General features: G+C 39.3%; 2 protein-coding genes across 2 annotated transcripts in view; one reads left to right on the top strand and one right to left on the bottom strand.

Moving 5' to 3' along the window:
• Positions 1–27,220, top strand: part of LOC110061010 (polycystin family receptor for egg jelly-like) — a 353,714-nt gene that overhangs the window by 224,927 nt on the left and 101,567 nt on the right. The window lies entirely within an intron of this gene.
• Positions 365–27,220, bottom strand: part of LOC110061016 (polycystin-1-like protein 2) — a 38,691-nt gene continuing 11,835 nt past the window's right edge. Inside the window, exons 11-26 of the mRNA XM_089291421.1 lie at positions 26,736–26,858; positions 22,547–22,669; positions 22,069–22,191; positions 21,776–21,907; positions 20,765–21,467; positions 19,996–20,572; positions 19,182–19,397; positions 18,513–18,662; positions 17,413–17,604; positions 14,258–14,260; positions 8,643–8,864; positions 7,148–7,861; positions 6,052–6,288; positions 3,908–5,224; positions 3,162–3,330; positions 365–2,367 (exon numbers count right to left, since the gene is read on the bottom strand). Of these exons, the coding sequence (XP_089147547.1) occupies positions 863–2,367; positions 3,162–3,330; positions 3,908–5,224; positions 6,052–6,288; positions 7,148–7,861; positions 8,643–8,864; positions 14,258–14,260; positions 17,413–17,604; positions 18,513–18,662; positions 19,182–19,397; positions 19,996–20,572; positions 20,765–21,467; positions 21,776–21,907; positions 22,069–22,191; positions 22,547–22,669; positions 26,736–26,858 (6,506 nt within the window). The 3' untranslated portion in view covers positions 365–862. The remainder of the gene's footprint in view (positions 2,368–3,161; positions 3,331–3,907; positions 5,225–6,051; positions 6,289–7,147; positions 7,862–8,642; positions 8,865–14,257; positions 14,261–17,412; positions 17,605–18,512; positions 18,663–19,181; positions 19,398–19,995; positions 20,573–20,764; positions 21,468–21,775; positions 21,908–22,068; positions 22,192–22,546; positions 22,670–26,735; positions 26,859–27,220) is intronic.

The following is a 27,220-nucleotide window of genomic DNA, read 5'->3' as shown; positions in this document are numbered from 1 at the left end:
AGTAGCACAATCACATGGAAGATAGAAAAGCCATAATTTAACAGGTTTCTGAGGATTCTTCATGTGTTTTATGAAAAAATATCCATTAATTTCCCCACGCAGGAATACTTAATTCAAACCAAACTTTTATTTTCCAAGAGTAAAAGTGTGCTTCCATAGTGTAGCCAAGGTAATACGTCTGCGTTCGCAGGCTACACGAAAATAGCAACTCTTCGAAGTATTTAGACGGTGTAGTTTGTTTGTGGGGCAGGGGATATTTATTTTCGGATACCGAAAACATGTTCCGTATAAGCTCCGATCCATCTTAACGTAATAGTGCAAAATGTGTAAACACGCACATCACCGACACAAATATAACCATAAATGAATGGTTTATTACTTTAAAAGCTGAGGTAATTCTGAGATCAATAAGATATGGAGCAGACTAGAAGAATAAGAGGATACCATAGCGATAAAATAACTTGGAAATAAAAATGACAGTAACACTTGTCAGGCTGACTAAAGAGTTACCAGCCTCGCTCGTCCTATTACCGACTCGACCCTCCGAATGATTGCATTACACGTTCCTTTGATATCCTAACTGTAGCTTCTACTAATTAAGAGTTGTAGTATCATCCACCGAGGTACAAGTGTTTAAAGAGCTGGAAACCGCTACCAGCTGCTTTAGTTTAATAGCAAATGTTGCTAGGTTGCTAATCACCACATTCACCACGCCAGGTGATGAACCAGGTGTCGTAGCCGGTGCATCTTCACAGATAAAAATGCTTATATCTCTATGTTCTACAGTATAAGATTCTGAAATCATTCTGAGGAAGTATCTACTTAGAAGGGTATATTAAAACTGTCTGAGTATACAGTGTACCTAAAGGGCAGGAGCTAAAGAGTCATTTTTGGTGCATGAATGGTTTGTTCGGTGGTCAGAAGGATTAGCAAGCAAGTAAAAGAGGTCCTGAAACTCAGCTTCCTCTCTCAGATGATCACTCTCAAAATTTTCAGTTCGTCGGGTAAGGACATTGAGTCGTTTCTCCACCTTTTTCATTCTTTCCTCGGTACATTGAATAATACTTTCAGAATTCAAACAGAAAGGTTCTGCATCCGAACGGCACATGTTAACAAAAGTGGTGTCGTCACAAAATAACTTGAATTCAGTTTGCCTTTTACTTTTTTGGAACATGTCCATGAAACGTTCTTCAATAAAGTGTGCCATCTCAAGCTCTTTAGCACTTTCCTCTGCATGTGTCTTTGCGTCAGAATAGGACTCATTTAGTACAGAAACTAACATATTCATGAGAAATACAGTGGTGGATAACATGTACAAGAAAGCAAACGTTGGGCCAATGAATGGCTTCTCGTTTCGAAGGTCTTGGACTGGGACAGCTTTTCCTAGGAGAAATTCAAACTGCGAAATGACTGCTTGCATGTAGGTCGAGTACTCAAGCACTATACCACCGAAAAGCTGCATCCCTGATATAACAAAAGCATTAAATACGATCAGGAAGAACCCTACGTAGGACAGTTGGTAACCTACCGACTGACGGAGAGATAAAAATAAGAAAATGACGTGAGGGTTGAAACGAATGAGATTTAAAAGCTTCAGTGTTACCATAAAAATCGCGACAGCAGTTGAGGCATTTTCCCAGTTGGCCCAAGATAGGGCAGAGTGAAAATGGACAATTTCATAAGGATTAGCTTGGATGTCTTTGATGCTCTTCAGAACATTCTTTGATCTGATCATGTAGAATGCTACAGACGCTATAGAAGATATAATCATTAAGAGGTCCACCATATTCCAAACAGACTTGAAAAATCCAAGGCGATGTCGGTAAAGGTGAGTCAACATCATGATGAAAAAATATAACACCATGGCCATGAACAGAAACTGGCAAATGAGATAAAACATCAGAGCTCCTGACTCCGTACTGTACAACTCGAGTGTCTGAATCCTCCTTGTTGTGTACGAAGCACCAGTTGATAGTACTTCGAAAAAGTACGTAGCAATGCTGATTAAGTTTGTATTCACGTTGAACACTTCGAACTCTAAAATCACCGCTCGAGTCTGTCGATCAAGCCATCCATGGCCAATAGTCTCCCTTAGGACGCTAGAGGCTGTGTTTTCGTCATATCCCAGTAATGCAGCATAGCCACCCCCTCCATATGTATTGAATGAAGCTTTTACCGGGTCATTGTCTAGTTCTTTAGCTTGCTGGTAACGCCAAGGCTTTGGACACATTCGCAGAGCTTTTGGCCATGATATATTGTAGGGGAGAGTTTTCCATCCTGGGAGACTCAGCATGGTAGTGTCCTCGTCCTCTTGAGAATAGTCGTAGTAACAGTCTGAGATGATATTAGAGAGTGTTCCGCAAGAGCCTTCAAAATAATGAAATATAAGCCACTAAATGTCAGTAAAATTACCGTTAATTTATTTGAAATGAAACTAATCCGGCTGATACACTAAACGCTATGGCACGTGCTTATATCAGTCTTGATATTGTAACAGTATTTTTAAAGGAGGTTCAAGTTCCTTCTGTGATTCCATGGCAACTCCTTACAAATGGCACAAAAACATTCCCTGGTTTTGCGTTTTTAGATGATTTTCATGTGATTGAAGTCGCCTCTTATTGACTAAATAAATAACTAAATAATACTGAATAATACCTGTCACAAAACCTCGGACTAGAAATATTTGATTTTTCTCTAAAGTATTGGTTATTGCATTTATAGTGGGATTATCGACATAGCTTTATGGGAAATAATTGTTATTCTTCAGGCATACCTTACGATCAGACAACGCTGTTTAGGGAATATTGCAGCGAAAAAGGCTCTTTTGCTGATGTCAACGGTTCGCTGAATTTTGAGGGAAATATTCTGATGCAACTTTGAAAACTGTTACATTGAAATTAGTACACCGATATATGTTATTGAATAGTCCTTAAAGAATTCAAAATCAGTTCTTGACAATAAGGGTAAAGAGAACTGATTTAACTGCTTTCAGCCATCACTTTAGTCAAATTAACTTGTTTGAACGTGAAATTATAAAATAAGTCCGATTTCTGTGGAGTTAACGCTGAGAAAGAAGATTAGTTTGATTTGGGATGCTGCTAAGGGGTAAAAAGAAAGATGGTTGTACATTGAAAGTGATTGAATTCACCGTACGAACTTACTCTTTTTTATTCTCAGTTGTCGTAACCACGGCATGCCGATCAATATGGAAATCTTGTTCGCGATGTACACGTCTTCTTTCTCTTCAAGCCCATTGTACCACGGCTGGTTGTAAATTTTAGAAAGGAACTGCTGCCTCAACCATCTAGATAGCTTGTGTAAGTCGGTTACCTGAAAATGAGTTCCACTGAAGTTCAGCTCTAACATCTCCGTCTCTTACTTAGTAGAGTTAATTGTGACATGTCGTTAGTCTTCTTGTTGGCAAATGTCCTTAGATATTTGTGCAAAGGGAATCTTCAAATCACCACCATATGACGTCAGCTCTTTGCTAGGCGTTGATAACAAATAGAGAGGGTTTCCATTGAGTGTCGAAAGTAGTCAGGAAATAACTTTGGGTTTGGTTTTTTTACGGTTTAATTTGAGATTGGCTGAGTAGTCTAATTGGGAAGAAGCTGGTTTGGTTTTGGTTTGACGGCACTCAATTAAAAACCGCTCTAAGGCGGTAGCCCTTGTAGATATTTAATTTATGTAAATCCGTATTTGGATATTTTAAAGAAAATACGCCATATAATAAATATAAATTAACGTTTATTAATTATTTTGACTTTTTATTCATTCTTTGCTGTTACACAAAGCAAAATTGCAATCCAGGTTCGCCTAAAGAGGAAGACGGCATCAGTGTGATCTAAAAGGTCAAAAATCCAGTTGTAATGAGATAATACCTACCGTACCAACAGTGGAATCTTACCTTATCAAACTTCGTGAATTGATTTCTCATCTCTGTTGTCATCAGGAAACGATTTACATTCTTGTTTCCATAACAAACGATAGCCAAGAAGAACATAAATATTAAGTGAATGACAATGTCCTTCACCATGACCGTCAGTTGAGCCTCCTTTTTGAATCGTTCACGCATCTTCTCCATCTGATATTGCTTAAACCGCTGTTTGGGATTATCGCTCAGAGAATCGATTTCATGTTCATGTGAATCACCTTGTTCGCCGTCTTCCTTGGAATCTCCTTTACTGTCCTTGTTTTTTCTACTCAAGGGCAAAGAAATTACAATGACTGCCAGCAATACCTTTGTTGGTTGTACAACAAAAATATCTTGTCCATTCGAAATAAAAATTGAAGCAAGCCATTGCTCAGCAATTGCTTTACCCCACACTAAGCTGTAGAATAACGTGAACGTTGCAGCTGTAAGAGTTGTAACAAAGCAGAGAAACCAACCTATGTACACGCAGAAATGAGGCAACATGCAGCCAGTGTCACTTACTTCATCCACGAGTCGTTGGGCCTGGTCAATGTCTTTATATTTGTCTCCCTTTTTACTTCCTGGTTTACTAGACTTAAATAGGAGGACAATCAGGATGTTAACAGGTGCGACTATCAGTCCACTTTGTACTCCCACGACAACCTGCCTCCAAGAAAACTTAAATGGACCAATCTGTATAGCTCCATCTGACTCTCCATCAATGTTATAAAACATAGCATTAGCAATCATGGCGCTGAACAGCACCGAAAGACAACACGAGGCTCTTTGTACACGGGTGAAAGTACTGCTACATGCTTTACCAAACACTGACATCCACAGGTGACCGTCGGCAATCTTTCTTCCAAATCGCGAACGCACCTGAGCTGAAAAAGAAGTAGGACTTTGGCTATCTACAGTAACTTCTACCTGTCCATCGTCTTTTTCCAGCGCAAGCCATCTGTTTATCGGAAACGCCCACTGTTCTTCAGTCTGCCTGTCTCTGATTACTACTGTTTCTACAAACCAAGATGGATTATCTCCTGAATTGTCGTGTTCCAAAGTTATTTCTTTTAAAGTTCCAAAGGATTCCCTTGCGGTTAAAACAAAGCCATTAATACTTCCCCGTGCAAATATTTCACTTGCCTCTCCTTTACTTCGTAGTGGTATAAGGGAGTGTTCATCTATTTCACCTTTAATGTTCATTGTTACATTGGCTGTTGTTCCGGAATGTTTCCACACTCCAGTGCTAATAACCATGTCGTAAAAGTAGTTTCCTTCTTCAGTGATGGATACATGTCTGGGAGGGCAAATCTACCGTAAATATTGCAGACATTATAAATATGTGTTTTCAACCAGTATAAGGTCCATATCAGGAGAGCCGTTACCATTTCAAATTCGCTTTTGCGAGGTTGGATAATCCCGAATAGGGTGTTGTGAGACTCTACTAGTTCGTATGAATTACTAATAATGAAAAAAAACTTTGCACTGATTCCCAGCCAAATGTTATCCCGACATAAAAATTGAATTTGCGTTCGGCAAATTTGATTGTTTTGAAAGAACGTGAGAAGCGTCCAGTTTTGGCAAAAAGCGTCAGAGAGGTAAATCACTTTAAACGATACATGTAGTCTGAAGCCAGCGACTTACAGTTTAACCGTAATGACGTGAACATCATTGCAAAATGCCACATATTTGCCATAATGAATGAATATTTTCCTTTTTGGGAGTAACAAAGTCTTTAATTTCATTGCTAATTTGATTTTTACAATTACAACGGTTGGTGTACAACTACTTGTTCTATAAGGAAAAAAAAACCAGTCGTCTCGGGAAAAAATGATTTCGCGCGTCACCAAGCTGAAATTGGCATGTAACCAATCAGAAGCTTTGTTTACTGTCCTGATAATCTACAATATCAAGTCACTGATTTGATATGGCCGGATTTGTGGATCACCTCACACGCTCAACTGTATCTGGTACACTTTGGTGGCTTATCAGACTCGTTTGGTCTCTCCTTGAGTATTCGCCAAAATCTGAACCTTTTCGGGACAAATTTACCTGATATGCCGCTTAAGCATGCCAAAAGGGTACGATTAGGTAAAAGTATTGATAAGCATGTAAATCTCACGTAAGCAACAACACACCTTATTTTCGTCTCTCCTGTCTGCCCTCTTCGCGAAGATTAGCACAATGAAGTACAGTAGAAAAGTACATGCAATTGTTACAAGTACCGAAATATTGCCTGTTTCACCAAGCCGCGTAAACTCAGTGAAAACCTTGTCAAAATCAATGGGATTTGATGCTTGAATGAAGTTTCCGCCAAATGAAGTCAAATGGTTGCACAGACATTTGAGATGGGAGGTGTTTGAGCTAGGGTCAACCTACGGAGGAAGTCAGTATCGATTTGAGAAAAATAAAGAGAAACGTTAAGTTATTCTTTTGCCTGCTTGTGGTTCGTTTCTATGCACGTTAGTGAACTTAAACTGCGTTCTCACTCTCACTGAGTAACATGATTAGCATTGAATAGTCAAACTAAAAGAGCCAATAAAATTAATGTCTACTATTACTTTTGTAGTAACAATGGTTAAATAAAATCGCCCATTGTACCTAACTCATCAGTTAGGTTCGGCAAATGAGTGGAGCGGCATTTGGAGCGGCAATTGTGAAGCCCTTTGGGCTCTGCTTTCCCCTCGCTCTCGGCCTTCATGGTTAACGTGCTTCATCTGAGATATAGAGATACTAAATAGTTGCAATCATGATCGAAATAAACATGTTTCGATCATTTTCGCCAGAGCAGAATGTGTACACCTTTCGTTGAGAAACATGTTTCATTCATGATTAAACTCCACACGTATTGTTCGGCCTGCTGTGAACTCATGTTTTATCTTTTGCAAGGACTATATTCATTGATCTAAAGGTAGCTTCCCAATTTCTCTGTCTTTTGAGTAAAGAGCTGTTCTTAAATTCTGAATTAAAACATTCAGGAAGACGATTCATGCAGATATTGAATTAAATCTTGGAATTGTAACAATCCGCAAACAAAGGCTGTTTGCAATTGTACTCTCGTACTGACTACCAAAATGTGGCCAATATGCATTCAAGGTGAAAGTTCAACTTTGAGTGCTCGGCCTTGACTCCCTTAACTCCCTCACGGGTTCTTTAATTTAAATAACCATCAACTTTAAAGGAGGTGTGTTTTCACCTTCCAAGTTTAGTCACGCTGAAATCAATTTAGTTTACCTTGCAGCCGTCTGAGGTCCACTTCTCTTTTTCTTCAGACCAATACAAACAACTTGACTGGCTAATACTTATGGTGTAGTTGACATCTGTTGAGGGATCATACTGGGGAATAACTGTTTCAGTAACTCCTTTGGGTGGCGGATCTTTGAAATCAACACACGACCGTCTTTCACGACCATGACCAAGACACGCTGATCTTCGTCTTCTGGAATGTTCGTTGACACTTTTAGCTCCCAGGAACAACAGACCGATATAAAGACGACTTGGTTCCGAGGGCACCACTGTTAAAGAACTCTCTTCTAGAAGGCAGGATGTTTCGTTTTGTTTGTCATCTGTTTGGTTTTTACATGTTGATGTAACAGTAAAGTTGTGATCAGAGTACTCAATCGTAGGTCTTGCTCCAAATTTCAAAAATATTTCAATAACTATCCCTTGTTTTTCCGCTCCAATTTTGATAGAAACGGGGACATCTGCTATTTCCGCGTAATAACTATGGAAAGACAATTTGTTTGGCTTTAGGAAATAATGATCAGTTCCGACGCTGGTGTTTGGCGGTGAACTCGAAATCGGAATAACTATCTCAATGTAATTTTCAAGGTTTGACACATTGATCTTTTCTCCATTAGCGCTTTGAAGATCCAGACTGGTCACACTTGATTTGATCTTCTTGCTGCTGTTGTCCCAAGTGAAAGGATTGAAGTCAACTGCTTGCATCTGAAAAGGAAGCCCACAGAGGTATTCGAGTCATGAATCCTCTATATTTGAGGTTTATTATGGTTAATGCAGGCTCAAAGGGTTAAAGACTTCCTTTAGTTTAAGATTTTAAGATCTGACTATCATATTTCATTTTCTATATAGCTATAAAAAGATCCAAGGAACTCCGCTTGTGAGCTTCCTGTTCTAGGTGCGGAATACTTTTTTCTCGCGATAGTATCTTACCGTTAAGGTCTCTAACAGGAAGTTGTTGATGCGGCCCTATAAGCACTACTTCCTCAACTCTTACGTGCAAATAGATTTCATTACAAGATGCTGCAGGCTTGTAAGTCACGATCGTGCCGATCGTGTACACAAATTTAGGTGATGAGCCTCCGGTGAAAAGAGAAAGATAGTCAAGCAAAGTCAAAAATACGACTGAAGATCAACGTGAATTTCTAATAAGGTATAATGAAAAAACATAGATAATTTCTGCGTCAAAAAAAAAGTGTTTCTCAACAGAGTAAGCCACGTGCTATTGTCAGTTGATTCTTTGGACACCTAAGAACATAACCTAACTGTTAATGAAATATTAACCATAACATAATCGCAAGAACGCAACAATCTTTTTAGGTCTTTCCTGGTTGAGGCTGAAAATAGACCAAACAGATGCCACCCAGAGGGAGTGGAAAGTATCAACCATATTAAGTTAAAAAAATAGGCACATTCCTTTGATCGATTCAGATAAAACGTATTAGGATTGTTATCACAAGACTCTGAACGGCAATAATGGTCTTCTTACCTTTACATTGATATTTCCACCACCCATATCTCCTACGTTAGCAGGTAGCTTAAATTTTGTTGCTCCGTTTTCCATACTGAGTCCCTTCACATCGTGAGTGGAGACCTTCTTTAACGATATTGCCAAATTATTTGTTGTAATGACTAAATCTTCGGAAGGAACTAAGCGGGTAAAGAATGCCTCGCTCATGCCGTTCAATTTTTCCAAAGCTTCTTTCACGAACTGCAGTAAGAAGAGAAGTAATATTTGTCGGCATATTTCCCTTAATTGCAAGTTGCTGATTCAAGTTAAATTTAACACGGCTACAGTTTTAGTTCCTTAATTCACACTAGACACGAGCAATATATCATCGAAACAATTCTTGTAATGCAGCTGTGTCAATATGGCTGTTATACAATTGTCCAGACTACTTAAGAATGGCTGACTGTTAGGATCGAGAAACGGCGGTCAACGTCCCATTTGACAAATCGCTCATATTTTGCCCAAAGATACCCTTAGGTGACCTAATTCTAAAAATCATATTTAAAGGTTCCAGCGAATTTTTATTTTTCAGAAATTCGCGAAAATTTGAAAGCGCGGTCAAAGTGCGGTTTTTCGTGTAATAAAATGACCGAAATAAGGTGCGAGGACGAAGCGCTGCTTAAGTCTTAAAATAAACTCAATTGACTTCAAACTTCACACAAATGTGGAACAACCACTCTTATTTATTCCTCGCTTTAAACTAATCTCAGATATGTTGATATAGTGGTTTTCCGAACCATTTTAAAAACAGCTATGAAGCGTGTGAAAAATAACGGCAAAATATAGGTCATGTTTAACAGCATAAAAATGCATCTGGTACCTCACTTTCCGATTATTTTACTTTACAGCCTTACAATATCATTATTAAAGATATACCATGCCAAGTTTCAAGCTCGAACTCGCAGTATTTCCCTTTGTGAAAAACGAAAATCTATGTCAATGTGTTGGGCGCAAATAACACAATAATTATGGACGAACCAGAGACAAATCAATTTCAATGGCGAAAGTAAAAGGCTATCATTAATTAGAATCCCGTCAATTCACTGCTATCAGTAGAAACATAATGTCCACTGCATAAAAACTGTTTTTAGACGTTTTCGAACCATTGCGCGTTAACTTTGTTTAATTTCGTGTCCGCCGTCATGTCTAGTTTGTCATCGCGTGTATTTCCTTAATGTCAACAACACGTGAATGGTTGTCATAACAAACGCAAGAGATTTCCTGGAACCTTAATGTTTTCGATTCACCAAAACGCTTTAAGTTCGTTAAGACACAATGATGGGTCAACTTGGAATGCTTTTTAGCATCAAGGACGTTAAAGGATTGTAAATTAATCGAGTTGAAATATCTTGAAGCAAATCAAAATCGCCCCCTTATTCTAATTTGGTAAACAGCCGATCTCCGTTCAAGTTCAAGAAGTCGAGAGGTTAATCCGGCAATGTATTACCGGTACAACAACAAAATCAAACCGAGGTCATCAAAAGTGTAAGTTTAAAAGTGTAGTGGTAAGTTCCAAATAAATTTCGCCTATATAAATTGGAAACAAGATGTGAAACGGTCTGACCCGAAACAAACAAACAAAATATTAATACGACTAATTTAATCCGAAAATGTTACAGAAAACATACCTAAAAGCCGTCGATTCCCCTTGATACCACTCTGCATTGCCTTAAAGAGCCCAAGCTTTCTGCTGTAAGAATCAGGGGCCTCATGAATCTGTATTTATTATATCGGCAACCATGCTGCGTGGCTGATATTCGAGACTCAGTAAAAGTTGTCACACAACCGTACGAGCAGCCCAGTCACGCTTTCACTGCTCATGTGCGTAGATTGAAATGCGCTTTTTAAAGCTGTCCTATCGAGGAACAATTATTTCTTGTTTTTGAATGGCTCTTAGTTGTAGCTACAGTCGGGGAGGGGGGGAGAGGGTATTCCCGGAAATTTCGGATATCTGTATGCCGTGGAAGATTAAGTGGTCTCCAGCTCTTAACGCCAACACTGAAACACTAGATGATTCTCGAAGTAGCACAGGGTCACTAAGCTAAATAATTTTGAGTGTAGCTCCGCTGAGTCAATTAACCGTTGGCGCGCATATTGCATTGACTGCGGACAGGTGGAAAAACAGTTAAACCGGAAAAGGCTGTTGCACATTGTAATTTAGCGTTGTCCAACACGCAGTCGGTCTGGTTGTAATGTTAATCGTATTTGAGAGAATCTCAAGTTTTCTTTCGACACATACTGGGGTGACATACTACTAGATGGGCGTGGCCGGGAGCCACGAGTCAAGTCAGTCAATTTGCCATGCTTAACCGAGAAGAGTGATAGTGATCCACTAGTGGAAGGACTGCAGATTGTCCCTACGCTTTACCCTAATCGGCCTCTGTGTTCTTCTAATGAACTGATATGCTGAGCTCGCTCCAGGGGGGTGGTGAGGTGAGAGACCCTGGGAACGAGGTTGAGACGATTCGGCCGTTAGTTTTTCCTCTTAAGAGTGCCTGCCTGTAAAAATCAGACAAATTCTTAATTTCGCGGCAAGGGTCGAAAATTCGATTTCGCTCATATTTTTATGGTAGATAGGCTAGGGAATGGCAAAAACTACTGGATAGTTTTTTTGGCAAAATATCCTTTTATTTCAAAGAAATATGCAAATTACCAAATTCCGTTAAAATCATCATTTGACGCACCATTTTATTAAACAAGTTTGAGAGCCTCGCATGCAAAACCACATCATTCTTCCGTCTTTAAAACATTCACATATTTTTGTGCAATGTGTAAATGTTTACTGGGTTGATTTTAGGGAATGTGACGTTGTCTTTTTGGGTGCGCAATAATTAAATTTCGAAGACATGTATTTCATTCACTTAAAAGTACTTCGTGAATATAATTAATTTTCACCATGTGCGAAACCTTCAAATGGACCAAACTTCTGGTGGTTGAATCGCAGAAGGATGGTCTACAGATTCCTGTAAAAATTTCTTTGGGCAAATGATTGTGAGCGACGCGAGAGCTTTTCAAAGTACGTCAAAAATGCAAATATTTGACCATCAGTCGTCAAATTTCAATTTACGAGTTAGACGTATATTTTAGCATGCGCCACATGACTTGACCTATGTTAAGTTCAAATAGACACAGAGCTGATAATTTCGAAATGTTCTAACCTTATTTGATGTAAAAGGCAGGTCCAAAGCCGATTTGACGTGTTTCTCTCACCATTCGTCGCACAAAAAGCAGAAGTTTGCTTTTGTTTACATAACGTCCGATGTACATCGCCAACTGTCAACTTATTTAACGGTCGAATACGATGAATCTGTGACCCTCGTTCGACACATATGATCACCACTGCATCTAAGTCAAAAACGGCTAAGTCATTCGTAGATAGTTGCTTGCTTTGCACTACACCAAAATATTACGTTTAATCATCATGGTTTGATGGCTTGAATCCTTGTTTGCAGCGGTTCCTTGTTCGTCACGCAATTCTGTCATCCCATTTTAGGGGGTAGGGGTGGGACAATTTCTATCCTAATACGTAAGGCTCCGTAAGGCTTGGAATCACTGGGAGCACACAATCGTGTTGAGTAGGAGGAGATTAAATTAAGAAATGAAAAGAATGAATAATTTACCATTGCCCCTGTTGTTATCTTTTACTCGACCACCGCTACCTACCATGCTCCTGCGTACTACAGTAACGTTAAACTCATACCTAGGTCTTTTCGCGCTATGCAATTATTTTTGGTTTACATGTAATACAGTGGGCTACCCTCGGGAAAATGGGTGACGACCGCTTAATGGGGCTAGCCGCTTAAATAGAGGTTGGTGTACCTTGAATATTTAATTTTGCACTATCGGGCTATAAATTTCTTGGTGAACATGGAGCCAATTCAATACAATCATGATAGACGTGTGTTTGAATTATCACTCGTCATGCACCTTCAATTTCAGACTCTTATCTGTCATCGCCCTTTCCAAAACAAAGTTCTTAAATTTTGGGTGGCTGCTTAATAGGGGTAAAGACAATAATGAAACCCTTGTCGGAATGACCAAATGATGGCCGCGGAGGTAACCGGTCAATAGGTGTTTTATTTACAATATTTCACTGACGATAATTTTGGACTGTATTGAAAACAGTCCTCTATTTTCTGTTACATACCAATGCCTCGCCACTGAGCAAACAAAATACGCCAAATAAAATGGCATGGCCACGGCTATTTACTCACGTAATTACTAATTAAATTTAGTCTATTTTTCTCACGAATTAGACACGTTGTGATTTCCTATTTTTATTTCAGCTAGTTCTTGCTTCATTAATCTATAATTTTTTTTATGGCGATTTTCTTACAATTCTATTGAGTACAGGTACTAGCTTTATCAGCTGTTGTCTGAAACATCAGAACGTACAACAAACGTGATTTGGACCGAGACCACGTACACTATAGAATATGATAATATAAATATACACATATATTATTATATATATGAAAAAACAGATGAACGATGATTAAATTGTTTCACTTATCCTGAGAGTACTCTGTACAAAATAGATCAAAATGTGCAGCAATATACCGTGACAGCATTGCGTGACGAACAATAACGGCTGTAAGATTGTGCTGCGCCGACACGCTTATCAGCAATGATCAGCAATCGATCAAACGCAATATTTTGGCGCAGCGCAAAGCAAGCAACTATCTACAAATGACTCAGCCGTTTTAGACCTAGATGCAGTGGTGTTCATATGCGCAGAAAGATGGTCACAGATTCATAGTATTCGACCAATAATAGGTCGACAGTAGGCGATGTACATCGGACGTTAACCTCGTGTAGACAAAAGCAAACATCTGCTTTACGTGCGACGAATGGTGAGAGATCGACTAGAAACACGTCAAATCGGCTTTGGACCTGCCTTTTACATCAAATAAGGTTAGAACATTTCGAAATTATCAGCTCTGTGTCTATTTCAGCTTAACATAGGTCAAGTCATGTGGCGCATGCTAAAATATACGTCTAACTCGTAAATTGAAATTTGACGACTGATGGTCAAATATTTGCATTTTTGACGTACTTTGAAAAGCTCTCGCGTCGCTCACAATCATTTGCCCAAAGAAATTTTTACAGGAATCTGTAGACCATCCTTCTGCGATTCAACCACCAGAAGTTTGGTCCATTTGAAGGTTTCGCACATGGTGAAAATTAATTATATTCACGAAGTACTTTTAAGTGAATGAAATACATGTCTTCGAAATTTAATTATTGCGCACCCAAAAAGACAACGCCACATTCCCTAAAATCAACCCAGTACACATTTAAACATTGCACAAAAATATTTGAGTGTTTTAAAAACGGAAGAATGATGTGGTTTTGCATGCGAGGCTCTCAAACTTGTTTAATAAAATGGTGCGTCAAATGACGATTTTAACGGAATTTGGTAATTTGCATATTTCTTTGAAATAAAAGGATATTTTGTCAAAAAACTATCCAGTAGTTTTTGTCATGCCCTAGCCTATCTACCATAAAAATATGAGCGAAATCGAATTTTCGACCCTTGCCGAGTTATTTTCCATTTTTATGGACAGGGACTCTTAAGTGTCTTCCTCCTCTACTCCCTCCCCTTCTCTACAAAAATTTAACGATCCTTCCCCCCTCCCCCCCCCTCCCCCCGCAAGAGGTGTTTGCTAAATACCGAAGAAGCCAAACACCGGCAGTTCCTAAGAATACTTCCGCCAAGTGCAGTTGTTAGTAAAATACTTCAGAGGCGCCGAGTTTCGAGCTTTTCCGCGCACGAGTGGGAGAGGTATATCTAGTCCCATGTCTTCGCACCCGCACGGTAGCATACACAGTCTCAGGTTCTTTAGGTCACCCTCCATCGCCAAGGCACAGGAGTCTCGCTGGTCCTGTACCAAAGGATGCTGGAGCTGGAGTATTTCTACAACTTCCTTTCCTGACTAAAATTTCTCTCCTCTTCAGATGCCTGAACATGCATCTCATCAGGATCACTTTGGCGCATTGCGGCACTTACGTGAGAGAAAAACTAGCACCCGAAAAAGAACGAATATTATAAGGATTCCGGGCACTGCGCATTCCCGCGCCACCAGTTCGGCGTCAACCTTTCGGCCTGTCGTTTGACCAACGCGGAATTTTCCCATAAGATACGATTGCTGCTTGTCACTGACTGCCCTGAGAGCCCAAACCTTTTTCAAAACAACGAGGGCTTCCTGGTGACCTATTGTGGCTTTGAGTTAAGCGCCAACGCCTGCTCCAAGCAAGGTTTGTAGCACATTTTGGCTAAGTCCATAAGGGAATAGCTTTCCAGGGACTGAGTACATTTCTCCAGCGACAAGTGCCTCTCTAAAGTAGACAGCCTATAAAAGACACGAATGCAGCGGCCTTGAAGACATCAATACACCCCTACCGTGCATGGTTACTATCTATGGAAACCTCAGCAGACGCTTCCTCGGTCACACCCGTTGATAATGGCACTGATGTTAAGGTCGCATTCACTCCTCTCGGTTAAGCATGGCAAATTGACTGACTTGACTCGTGGCTCCCGGCCACGCCCATCTAGTAGTATGTCACCCCAGTATGTGTCGAAAGAAAACTTGAGATTCTCTCAAATACGATTAACATTACAACCAGACCGACTGCGTGTTGGACAACGCTAAATTACAATGTGCAACAGCCTTTTCCGGTTTAACTGTTTTTCTACCTGTCCGCAGTCAATGCAATATGCGCGCCAACGGTTAATTGACTCAGCGGAGCTACACTCAAAATTATTTAGCTTAGTGACCCCTGTGCTACTTCGAGAATCATCTAGTGTTTCAGTGTTGGCGTTAAGAGCTGGAGACCACTTAATCATACATACATACATAATTTATTTGATAAAGCAGGTTGGAGATCAAAATTGGCAAGACGCTACGTCCTGATGTGGACCTGCACTATCTAAAATTATAAATTAATAAAATCCTACGTAATACATAATCCTACATAATTAAGACAATGGCTGAATAAATAGTGATAGCTAAAAATAGATAAGTAGTAAGAATATACAATACAATTTTAAAAGTAATTGAAGTCTAAGGAGTTTTCCACAGCATACAGATATCCGAAATTTCCGGGAATACCCTCTCCCCCCCCCCCCTCCCCGACTGTAGCTACAACTAAGAGCCATTCAAAAACAAGAAATAATTGTTCCTCGATAGGACAGCTTTAAAAAGCGCATTTCAATCTACTGTCACTACTTTAAGCTTGTAGTCAGTTTATGTAAATTGCGAAATGTTGAACATTTGCGCATGAGCAGTGAAAGCGTGACTTGGCTGCTCGTACGGTTGTGTGACAACTTTTACTGAGTCTCGAATATCAGCCACGCAGCATGGTTGCCGATATAATAAATACAGATTCATGAGGCCCCTGATTCTTACAGCAGAAAGCTTGGGCTCTTTAAGGCAACGCGGAGTGGTATCGAGGGGAATCGACGGCTTTTAGGTATGTTTTCTGTAACATTTTCGGGTTAAATTAGTCGTATTAATATCTTGTTTATTTGTTTCGGGTCAGACCGTTTCACATCTTGTTTCCAATTTATATAGGCGAAATTTATTTGGAACTTGCCACTACACTTTTAAACTTACGCTTTTGATGACCTCGGTTTGATTTTGTTGTTGTACCGGTAATACATTGCCGGATTAACCTCTCGACTTCTTGAACTTGAACGGAGATCGGCTGTTTACCAAATTAGAATAAGGGGGCGATTTTGATTTGCTTCAAAATATTTCAACTCAATTAATTTACAATCCTTTAACGTCCTTGATGCTAAAAAGCATTCCAAGTTGACCCATCATTGTGTCTTAACGAACTTAAAGCGTTTTGGTGAATCGAAAACATTAAGGTTCCAGGAAATCTCTTGCGTTTGTTATGACAACCATTCACGTGTTGTTGACATTAAGGAAATACACGCGATGACAAACTAGACATGACGGCGGACACGAAATTAAACAAAGTTAACGCGCAATGGTTCGAAAACGTCTAAAAACAGTTTTTATGCAGTGGACATTATGTTTCTACTGATAGCAGTGAATTGACGGGATTCTAATTAATGATAGCCTTTTACTTTCGCCATTGAAATTGATTTGTCTCTGGTTCGTCTATAATTATTGTGTTATTTGCGCCCAACACATTGACATAGATTTTCGTTTTTCACAAAGGGAAATACTGCGAGTTCGAGCTTGAAACTTGGCATGGTATATCTTTAATAATGATATTGTAAGGCTGTAAAGTAAAATAATCGGAAAGTGAGGTACCAGATGCATTTTTATGCTGTTAAACATGACCTATATTTTGCCGTTATTTTTCACACGCTTCATAGCTGTTTTTAAAATGGTTCGGAAAACCACTATATCAACATATCTGAGATTAGTTTAAAGCGAGGAATAAATAAGAGTGGTTGTTCCACATTTGTGTGAAGTTTGAAGTCAATTGAGTTTATTTTAAGACTTAAGCAGCGCTTCGTCCTCGCACCTTATTTCGGTCATTTTATTACACGAAAAACCGCACTTTGACCGCGCTTTCAAATTTTCGCGAATTTCTGAAAAATAAAAATTCGCTGGAACCTTTAAATATGATTTTTAGAATTAGGTCACCTAAGGGTATCTTTGGGCAAAATATGAGCGATTTGTCAAATGGGACGTTGACCGGCGTTTCTCGATCCTAACAGTCAGCCATTCTTAAATCCTAACTTCGTTAACTGTAACTCCATTAGTTATACCTGTGATGATTGGTTCTCATCTTCAGCTGTGTTTTCTTGATCTGTACCTGCTGCCGACTGAAGAACGTTCGTGAGGCATTCTGTAACACTCTTAGCTGTTTTCTCCAGTACAGGAGAAAATGGCTCTTCTAAATCAGAAAGAGCATCAGATAGCAAATTTGCTGCCTTATCTGTCATTTGCATTGTTAATTCCTAGAAAAGAACATTAATAGTGTAGTTAGTAATATAAAAAATATGACAGTATTTCATCGCATTTCCAACCACCAAAAAGAGATTTGCAGTAGAAAATACGACGTAAATGGGAGTATTTTTAGGCGACCTTGGAGGTGTTTGGAAATTTAAAGAAACACTTTGTCTAGGTTTTGTTATATCTTTTTCATCGAAACGAGATCCAAGGGGAAAAATAAGAATTAAACTCCAAGATTATATACTAATTAGGATCTATTCTTTAATAAAATTTGCGGGAAGGTAGAATTCAACCCTTTAATTTCAAACTCTAGATTCCTAGATCCTGCCCAGACTTGCTCTAGAACCCCAGATCCTGCATACGCGTATATCTAAAAGAAGCATCCAAGAAAGGTGAATATCCGTTGATGTATGAAGTTTGTAAAAGGCTGGTGGGGAGATTGGGTTAACGTAATAGAAATGGACGGTGGATGAGATGTATTTTGTCTCTAAGGAAAGTGGTGTGACTACATGTGAACACAGTTATAATAGTTTCATTGCCTTGCACTACGTAAGAATTTATCATGATCAAGCACTCCGTTGTACTATTGGTCTAAGTCTTCTATCTTGGGATATTTCATTTCGTAATGTTTATTGTAGAAATTCATTCTACCATTCTCTTTGGTAAAACTTTAATTAAAGAAAATCAGCTTTTGGAGTATTCTCTCGGCCATATACTAATACACAAATAACTACTGGACATTAGTTTAAGAGACAGAACAACGGACAGATGGACACGAAAGAGGGACAGAAAGACAGGCAGACAGGCCCATGGACAGACAGAAACAGACGAACGAAGGGTTGGATAGATACGGATATAGATAAAGATATAGGTGAGACATAACGTGAACTCAGATTTAGTAGATTTTACTTACTATACTATTACTGTTACTGTTGCTGCCACTGCCACTCGCTTGACGTTGTTCGCTACTCATCGCCAAGTTCACTACGGACATAATCAAGCGAGACATATCCAGGTTCTCAGGCGATATAGCTGTAAACTTTTCAATTAATGTTCTTGAAATCTAGAATTTGGAGAAAACAACATCATCAATTTTAAGAAAAACTGGAATGACTTCACTGTGTTGTGTTTAAATTGACCTTTGAGTTCTTATATCTATCACTAACCACCTGCATACTCGTGATTAAGGCATCCATGTTCCGACCCTTAGTATGTCCAGCTTACAAATTGTATCAACATTGGTAAAATGTAGCAGCTAGCATAAAAGTTTTGTTACACTGGCAAGGTAGATGTAGTTACTGTAACACTCATGTTATTCGATATACGAGTAGCACACAGACGAGTTTTTTTAACTTAGGGATGTGTTACCTGGTACGGAAGATGTCGAGTCTGACAGTAGAAATTCAAGCACACATACATTTACTCCATTAACACATTTTTTGTATGTTAGTATTCGAGGAAATTCTTTGAAAATACTTTACTGGTATGGTATAGTGTCGAGTAATTTAGCCTATAAAGGTAATAGGTTATACATCGAGCAGATAAAGTGCTTTTATCTCTTTATTATTGTCTATTTACATACCAGTCTTTGCAAATTTGAATTATGTGTTTGTCCACAATCATTTTTCTCGTTGACAGACTTGAGGACAGATCGGGAAAGCTGGACAGCCTGGCTGAGTTCACCTTTGTTAAGGAACTCGTCCAGCTTATTGCCATCCCCGAGCAAGTAGCTTTTTAACTTGGTGGCAACTTTATCTATCGGTAAAAGACAAGGATCCAGGGCGGAAGATGGCTTCACCTGCAGATGCATACATCCACTGATCAGCTGACAATTACATTTCAATCACAAATCCATAATAATCACTACTAAATTCTGACTTAATTCACTTTGCATATTCAGGCTAAATTAGAAAAAAAAAATGATTAAGAAGGTGGAGTTGGATAACAAACGGCTTTTACAACGTTAAAATTAAGTTTTCAAAAATAGCTTCTCGAATACTGCGAGATACTGGAGACTGATGTGCTTTTCAGTTTAACAAACTGACATCAGTTTTTCATGCGTCTGTCCTGTTATTGATCATGGCTTTCGTCATAACATTATCAAAGTGGCTGGGTCCGCAGACTACCAGTGTTACGATAACTATCCGCAGACTTCCAGTGTTACTCTAACTTCAAACTGACGTCAATTTGTTTTTTTACAATAACAAATTGTCAAGTTGTCCGCTCTCATTCGTTGACGCATCGCATGAATTATAAATTCATACGTCTGTACTTTTATTGACGATGAAAAGTAGCCAATGAGCACGCGAGAATTTCTACAGTTATCGTAAAACGTCCTTTTGTAAATAGCAAAAAACGAATTAACAAAAAAAAAAAGTTGAAAGTCATCTGGATACCTTAACAAGAAGACTCACTACAACCGCAACACCAACAGCATTCTTGACAACAATGTTAATTTGCAACTGGTAATCATCTTGTTGAGATCCCGCTGGTAAAACTGTAGGTGCAGATTTGGGAGAGCTTCCGTAAGATATTGGCTCCTCTCCAAGTTGAAATTCATAATTTAGTGGTGAGCTTGTATCTTGCCAATCGAAACACTTGAAAGTAAACACTGTTTGAAGAGACACGCCTTCATGAACTGATGGTGTGCAGTACCCGCTGTGCGGTGCTCCAGCTGTCTCAAACTCGAGCACGGAAAAACCTTCTGTTCCTTCTAGAGATATTACATAGAGCAATAAGCTGTATTTCGTTTTAGACTGCAATGAGTTCTTCTCGATAATCATATTGGTCGCATTCACAGCAGTTGAAGTCATGTTAGGTAGAATAGGTACATCTTCCCACGTGGCGGAATTGTCATTCAATCTTTTTAATCGCCATTGATAAACTGAGCCATTGCAAGGGGAATTAAGGCATTCTGAAGTCACTCGGAGCTTGTTCGAAGCCGATACTACTGCGCCACAGTCTACAAAGCATCTGAAAAAGAACATAACACATGAAATTGGTTTGGTTTAAACCCACTAGTATTTTTATTTCTCCTTGAGATTGGTATAACAGTAAAGTGTTTCTGTGTAACTTGTTGGCAGTGCGTTCAATGCACGGTAATGAAACCTTTTTTGTTTCAAAGCCCCGAGATACCCTTCAATTAAAAGTCACGGTAGTATGTACCTAAGAGTCGCTTGGGGTACCTCTCCCTCTGCTATATCAAAAGACATCTCGGCAGTGGAGCTTCTGTCATCTTTTGAAACAGTTAGCCTTAAAATATATGTTTTTCCAACTTCAAGCTGGCCAGGATCGATGCTAATAACAGTGGACGCGTTTACGTGTCCAAAAGCACCGAAACAATCATTACTCAAAGAAGCATTGTCTTCCGAATGAAGGCATGACCAGGCGAAATTTAAGCCACAGTGATTTCCAGGGCCAATGTCTCCATCATAACTGAACGAACCATTCACGGTAACAATTTCCACAGAACCCCAGCGAACACTACTTCCTCCGTCAATAATGGCTCGCACTGGGGCTGCAATGACCTCAATAAAGCCAAAGTCAAAGGCACTAAGAGTCTGTGGGAACTCCGGATCACCGACTGTAAATAAAGCATTAAACTTGACTTGATAGATGCCAGCAGGAATGGATCTCCTGTTTATGGTCCACTCAGTTGTCCCTTGGCTTACTAGTTCTCCCTCTGTTGACTCTGATGCTGTGAGTTCTGTTTCACTAATGATGCGCCATTCCAAGTTGCTTGACAACACAGCAACATCACTTTGTAGACCTTGGATTATCGCTTCTTGGACACTTTTCACAGACCGCTCAACAACACTTGCATGGTACTTGTCCTTTGAGATGTTTTTAATGGTTACTGAGAAGTCTCCTGACAATTAAAATTGACCAAAGAAGTAAAGGAACTGATTTCCAGGTAATCCATGGTGTCTTCATTTTATGGTTCAGAGAAAAATGAAGTTTTCAAAACATTACCCTCAAAACCTTACGCATGTAAGTTATTTAAGGGAAACTTCAACTTGTCATAGCCTTACTTTGAAGTATCAAAGGCAAGCGATGCTTATAATATTTCTGCCATTTTGCGGGAGGACTGCAATCACCTCCTGCTTCTCCTAGCATTGAGGTGAAGCGTGTGAATATGTGAACGCCTTAAAAACCTTGAAAAATTATCCCACTCACCAATAGGGTCACAGTTTAATATTCCATCACCAGTGTAACTATCCCGACACTGGCAGATAAAAGAACCTTCATTGTTGTAACAGTTAGCCACTCCATGGCAGTTGTGAGTTGCTGCTGTACATTCATCGATATCTGTTAAAACATTTTTTGCTATTAATATAATTCAAGTATAGTAATGTATGAGAGCTATCGCACGGTAAGCCCAAAACACTGCACTTGCATTTACATGGCCACTGGCCATTGTCTTAAGAATGCGTACAAAATGTAGTTTGTTCAGCTAGGATAAATCATACCCGAACAGTTCACACCATCTCCTGAATATCCTTGAAGACAAGTACAGTTGAATGAACCTTTCGTGTTGTTACACTGGGCTTTGACATGACAGTTGTGGTTGTTATCTTGACATTCATCCACATCTGCAGAGAAATAACACTCAGTGAGTCGACTGCTTAGGTGACATTCTATCGGACATTGCTAACTTAAAATGATTCAGATGTAGATAAAGAAAAGTTGTTTCAATGTTCCTGTAGCTGTTTACTATGCTACCTCACTGTGTCTCAAGTGCAAACAAAAAGTAAGTGAACAAGGCGACGAGTGTCGGTTTATCAATGTTCTAAAAATATTACACATACTTTCTTAGATAAAGAATCATATTATAAAATACAGCATGGTTTATGGTTTGATTGTTACCTTAATATTTGCTTGTTTATGTTTTAAAAAGTCATTATTGATCAAGAGTTTAAACTGATGTTATTGAATGATCATTCACACCCAGACAATTTGAACCATCTCCTGAATATCCTTGAATACAAGTACAGTAGAATGAACCAACAGTGTCGTTACACTGAGCGTTCACGTGACACCTAGGTTCCTGATCTTGACATTCGTTTATTTCTGCGGAGAAATACTGGACAGGTTAACCAAGGACAAGGGTGCCGCCAAGACCGACGCTTGGTCAAAAATAAATTCATACTTAACTTAATATTTTGCAGTTATCAAGATTTATTGATCAAATCTATCTGTTTAAGAACCAGTTCCAACTGAATATATGCATGTGCATAGGAACTGGTGGCGTTTTAATCGAGATGGAAACGCTAAATATTAGCCGTCGTGGTTCGTTATCTCGAAAATTGATTCTAAAATTGATTCTAAAACCCGAAATTCAATCCACTCATTTCGGCCTAATTTTTCATCCGAGGGCTCACCAATGTACCAAGGTTGAATAGCCTCCTCCTAGACTTACCATGGTTATTTTCAGATATAATCTGGCCATATAATTGATATTTTATAATAAATTTTCACAACGCGGGAATATTGTGCGGTCATATATATATAAAAAAAGACTTCGACTTCGAATGAACCCGTCATCGGTCGTTAAAAACGGACACAAAACGAGATGTGCCTCTGAGTTAGAAGATATGGTGTCTCTCTGACGCATTTGTGCGAAATTGAGCCAGTTTCCAATCGAATTTGCCTTGAGGAGTTAAAGAAGGCGCGTGGGTTTTCTTTTCACGGGAAGGGAAACAAAGGAGCTGCCCTGACTATACATTTGGATTGGTTTTCGCTTAAACCATAAAACAGTTGTTGAAAACCAAACGAAATCGCCAGCCACGATTGATTTATACGTGCATTCATTCACCCAAGAACGACGGAGAGAACCAGAAAGTGTTTTCAGCTTGCGCTGCTCGTGACCAACCTCCCAGAACATCGAATCAAGACAACAGCTTCAAAACTCAACAAGTCAAACGCACCAAGTTAAGTCTTACGATTAATATCCTATTTATACCATAACTTACACCCATTGTCATGCTTTTAGATTGTATGGGGACTAGATAGCTACTAAAATGTTAAATCACTATTTTCATTCGTGAGTTAGACCCTAGACTGAAGTCCATGGTACACCAGTTTTCTGAAAGACGAATCCAGATATATAGTAAAATCACCATGTAGCCACATATTATAAATCCGCTCTGGTTTTCCCACGCAAACGTCCTCGCAGTATTTCTACGTTACCGAGTGCTACAGGATATTTTACAAAAACCACATAATTGTTCAGTAATGCGTGACACTATAGGAGACAAAAACAACAACAAAATCGTCATTTTTCCCTCGCTCGTTCATATCATACGAACATGTTACATATCCTTTCTGGTTCATCCAGGCTGAAGTCCATGCAATACAGTTGCTGAGTACTTCGGAATATGTAACAAAATCGTCATAGTTATTTTTCCTCGTGCATGACATTATAGGAACATGTTACATATCCTTTTCTGGTTCACCTAGGCTGAAGTCCATGCAATACAGTTGCTGAGCGCTTCGGGATATGTAACAAAATCGTCATAGTTATTCTTCCGTTGTGCGTGACATTATAGGAACATGTTACATATCCTTTTCTGGTTCACCCAGGCTGAAGTCCATGCAGTACAGTTGCTGAGTGCGTCGGGATATGTAACAAAATCGCCATAGTTATTTTTCCGTTGTGCGTGACATTATAGGAACATGTTACATATCCTTTGTGGTTCATCCAGGCTGAAGTCCATGCAATACCGTTGCTGAGTGCTTCGGGATATGTAACAAAATCGTCATAGTTATTTTTCCGTCGTGCGTGACATTATAGGAACATGTTACATATCCTTTGTGGTTCATCCAGGCTGAAGTCCATGCAATACAGTTGCTGAGTACTTCGGGATATGTAACAAAATCGCCACAGTTATTTTTTCCGTCGTGCGTGACATTATAGGAACATGTTACATATCCTTTGTGGTTCATCCAGGCTGAAGTCCATGCAATACAGTTGCTGAGTACTTCGGGATATGTAACAAAATCGCCACAGTTATTTTTTCCGTCGTGCGTGACATTATAGGAACATGTTACATATCCTTTGTGGTTCATCCAGGCTGAAGTCCATGCAATACAGTTGCTGAGCGCTTCGGGATATGTAACAAAATCGTCATAGTTAGTTTTTCCGTCGTGCGTGACATTATAGGAACATGTTACATATCCTCTCTGGTCCATCCAGGCTGAAGTCCATGCAATACCGTTGCTGAGTGCTTCGGGATATGTAACAAAATCGCCTCAGTTATTTTTCCGTTGTGCGTGACATTATAGGAACATGGTACATATCCTTTCTGGTTCATCCAGGCTGAAGTCCATGCAATACAGTTGCTGAGTACTTCGGGATATGTAACAAAATCGCCTCAGTTATTTTTCCGTTGTGCGTGAAATTATAGGAACATGGTACATATCCTTTCTGGTTCATCCAGGCTGAAGTCCATGCAATACAGTTGCTGAGTGCGTCGGGACATGTAACAAAATCGTCATAGTTAGTTTTTCCGTTGTGCGTGAAATTATAGGAACATGTTACATATCCTTTCTGGTTCATCCAGGCTGAAGTCCATGCAATACAGTTGCTGAGTACTTCGGGATATGTAACAAAATCGCCACAGTTATTTTTCCGTCGTGCGTGACATTATAGGAACATGTTACATATGCTTTCTGGTTCATCCGGGCTGAAGTCCATGCAATACAGTTGCTGAGCGCTTCGGGATATGTAACAAAATCGTCATAGTTATTTTTCCGTCTGCGTGACATTATAGGAACATGTTACATATCCTTTCTGGTTCATCCAAACTGAAGTCCATGCAGTACAGTTGCTGAGTGCTTCGGGATATGTAACAAAATCGTTATAGTGATTTTTCCGTCGTGCTCTTTCCAGAATCGCTCGGCATTTCTCGAAAAGAATTACATCATGTACTCGAGATTTCTATCGCTTTTGAGAGCTTTGACGCAATTTTTGAGATGATTTCCTGACTGCCCATAACATTAACTGATTTTCAAAGTGTCGGTGCACATGATCTTCGAATTCGAAAACTAGAAAATTCAGATTATTTTTGGAATTGCTAAGCAACAAACATGTTTACAGAGAATACCCTAAACAGGTTTCAATCAGCTTTCCGCGGAAAATCTGAGAACATTTCTGACTCTCGGGCATTTCTGGGCTGCTGGGCATAGTCACTTCGCTTACTGAATAAAAGTGATAACTGAGATTAGCGAAAACGTTTCATCTATACGTGCTCCGTAGCTTTACAAGAGTAAGAAATGTATCAAAAAGTCTAAGTTTTAAACTGGCGTCTGCGCCCCAACCTAGAAAACACATTGTTTCAACGTTATTTTTTCTTTTAATCCAAATTCTTCACGTCAGTCGCGCGATTTCCCGAATCGCCGACTATTAAAATGTTTTGTATCTTTCTGACACGATGGAATTGTCTTACAGTAAATATAATTTCACACTTTAGGATTATGACACATTCGTGCAAAACTTGACGCGTTTTGTGGAACATAAACGATCACCGACAGGGATATGATTACACTGGAATGTTGTAAGCCACTGGATATCCCGTGGAGATGTAGGACTAAAAGTTCTACATCTCCACGGGATCCCAGGTCTGTTTTTTGGTTGCTAAGAACGTCTGGCTCGTTAGTAAGATGGCAAAGCAATTATAAAAAGAGATAACAAAAGCAAAATAGGGAACAGAGCAAAATCAACAGGGCACGCGAGGCGTGCTTCTTAGAAAGCCTCAAAGTGACGAAGCTGGTGAACATCCCTATAGCGTTGACATGTTTTAAGCGCTGGGAATTTTTAAGCAAGCAGCTGTTTTAATTCCGAATGGTGTTTATCCTACGGTGTTATAGTTGTCATTTTTGGGCTGTCTCTGCGAGTTTATATCCGACATCTCAAGACCACCTACCTCCCCAAATTTTATTTCAGTATGTCTATTCCATCGACTTAAGAATATGTCAGGATTTGCCCTGCTATAGCTGCCCACATCATCTCTCGAAGCACATTTATAAATTTATGTCAGAATAGCAAGGACGCGATTGTAGCATTGTATCTTTTTCTGTTTTTCAAACTTATCAGAAGAGTACAACCACACTGATATTATTGAATGACTATTCATACCCAGACAATTTGCACCATCTCCTGAGTATCCTTGACGACAAGTACAGTAGAATGAACCAGCGGTGTTTTTACACCGAGCGTTCACGTGGCACCTTGGTTCCTGATCTTGACATTCGTTTATGTCTGTGGAGAAATGATAGACTGATTAAGCAAGGACAAGGGTGACACCGAAGTTAACGCTTGTTCAAAAATAAATTCATATTTAACATATTATTTTGCAGCTTCCGAGACCTATTGAGCGAATCTAACTCTTTAGGAGCTGTAGTTAACTGAACATGTATGTGAGTATGAATGGGCAACTCAAGAATCTGCATGTCCTTTGTTGTGAACATCAGTAAAGTAAATTTTCTGGACCATCAGGTGATTAACATAATATAGATAGATAGAGTGGGTACTGGAATAGTGTGCGCCTGGTTAAAATTTAGTAGATATTTCTGTTCGGCGTCTTCTTACCGGCTTCAGGTAAGCTAAAACGTTCCAAAAGA

The sequence above is a fragment of the Orbicella faveolata genome, unplaced genomic scaffold (genome assembly GCF_042242905.1).
Source record: "Orbicella faveolata isolate gen_17 unplaced genomic scaffold, um_ofav_v1 contig_24, whole genome shotgun sequence".
NCBI lineage: Eukaryota > Metazoa > Cnidaria > Anthozoa > Scleractinia > Merulinidae > Orbicella > Orbicella faveolata.
The sequence above is the reverse complement of the archived record's forward strand: the minus strand, read 5'-3'. Positions and strand labels throughout refer to the sequence as shown.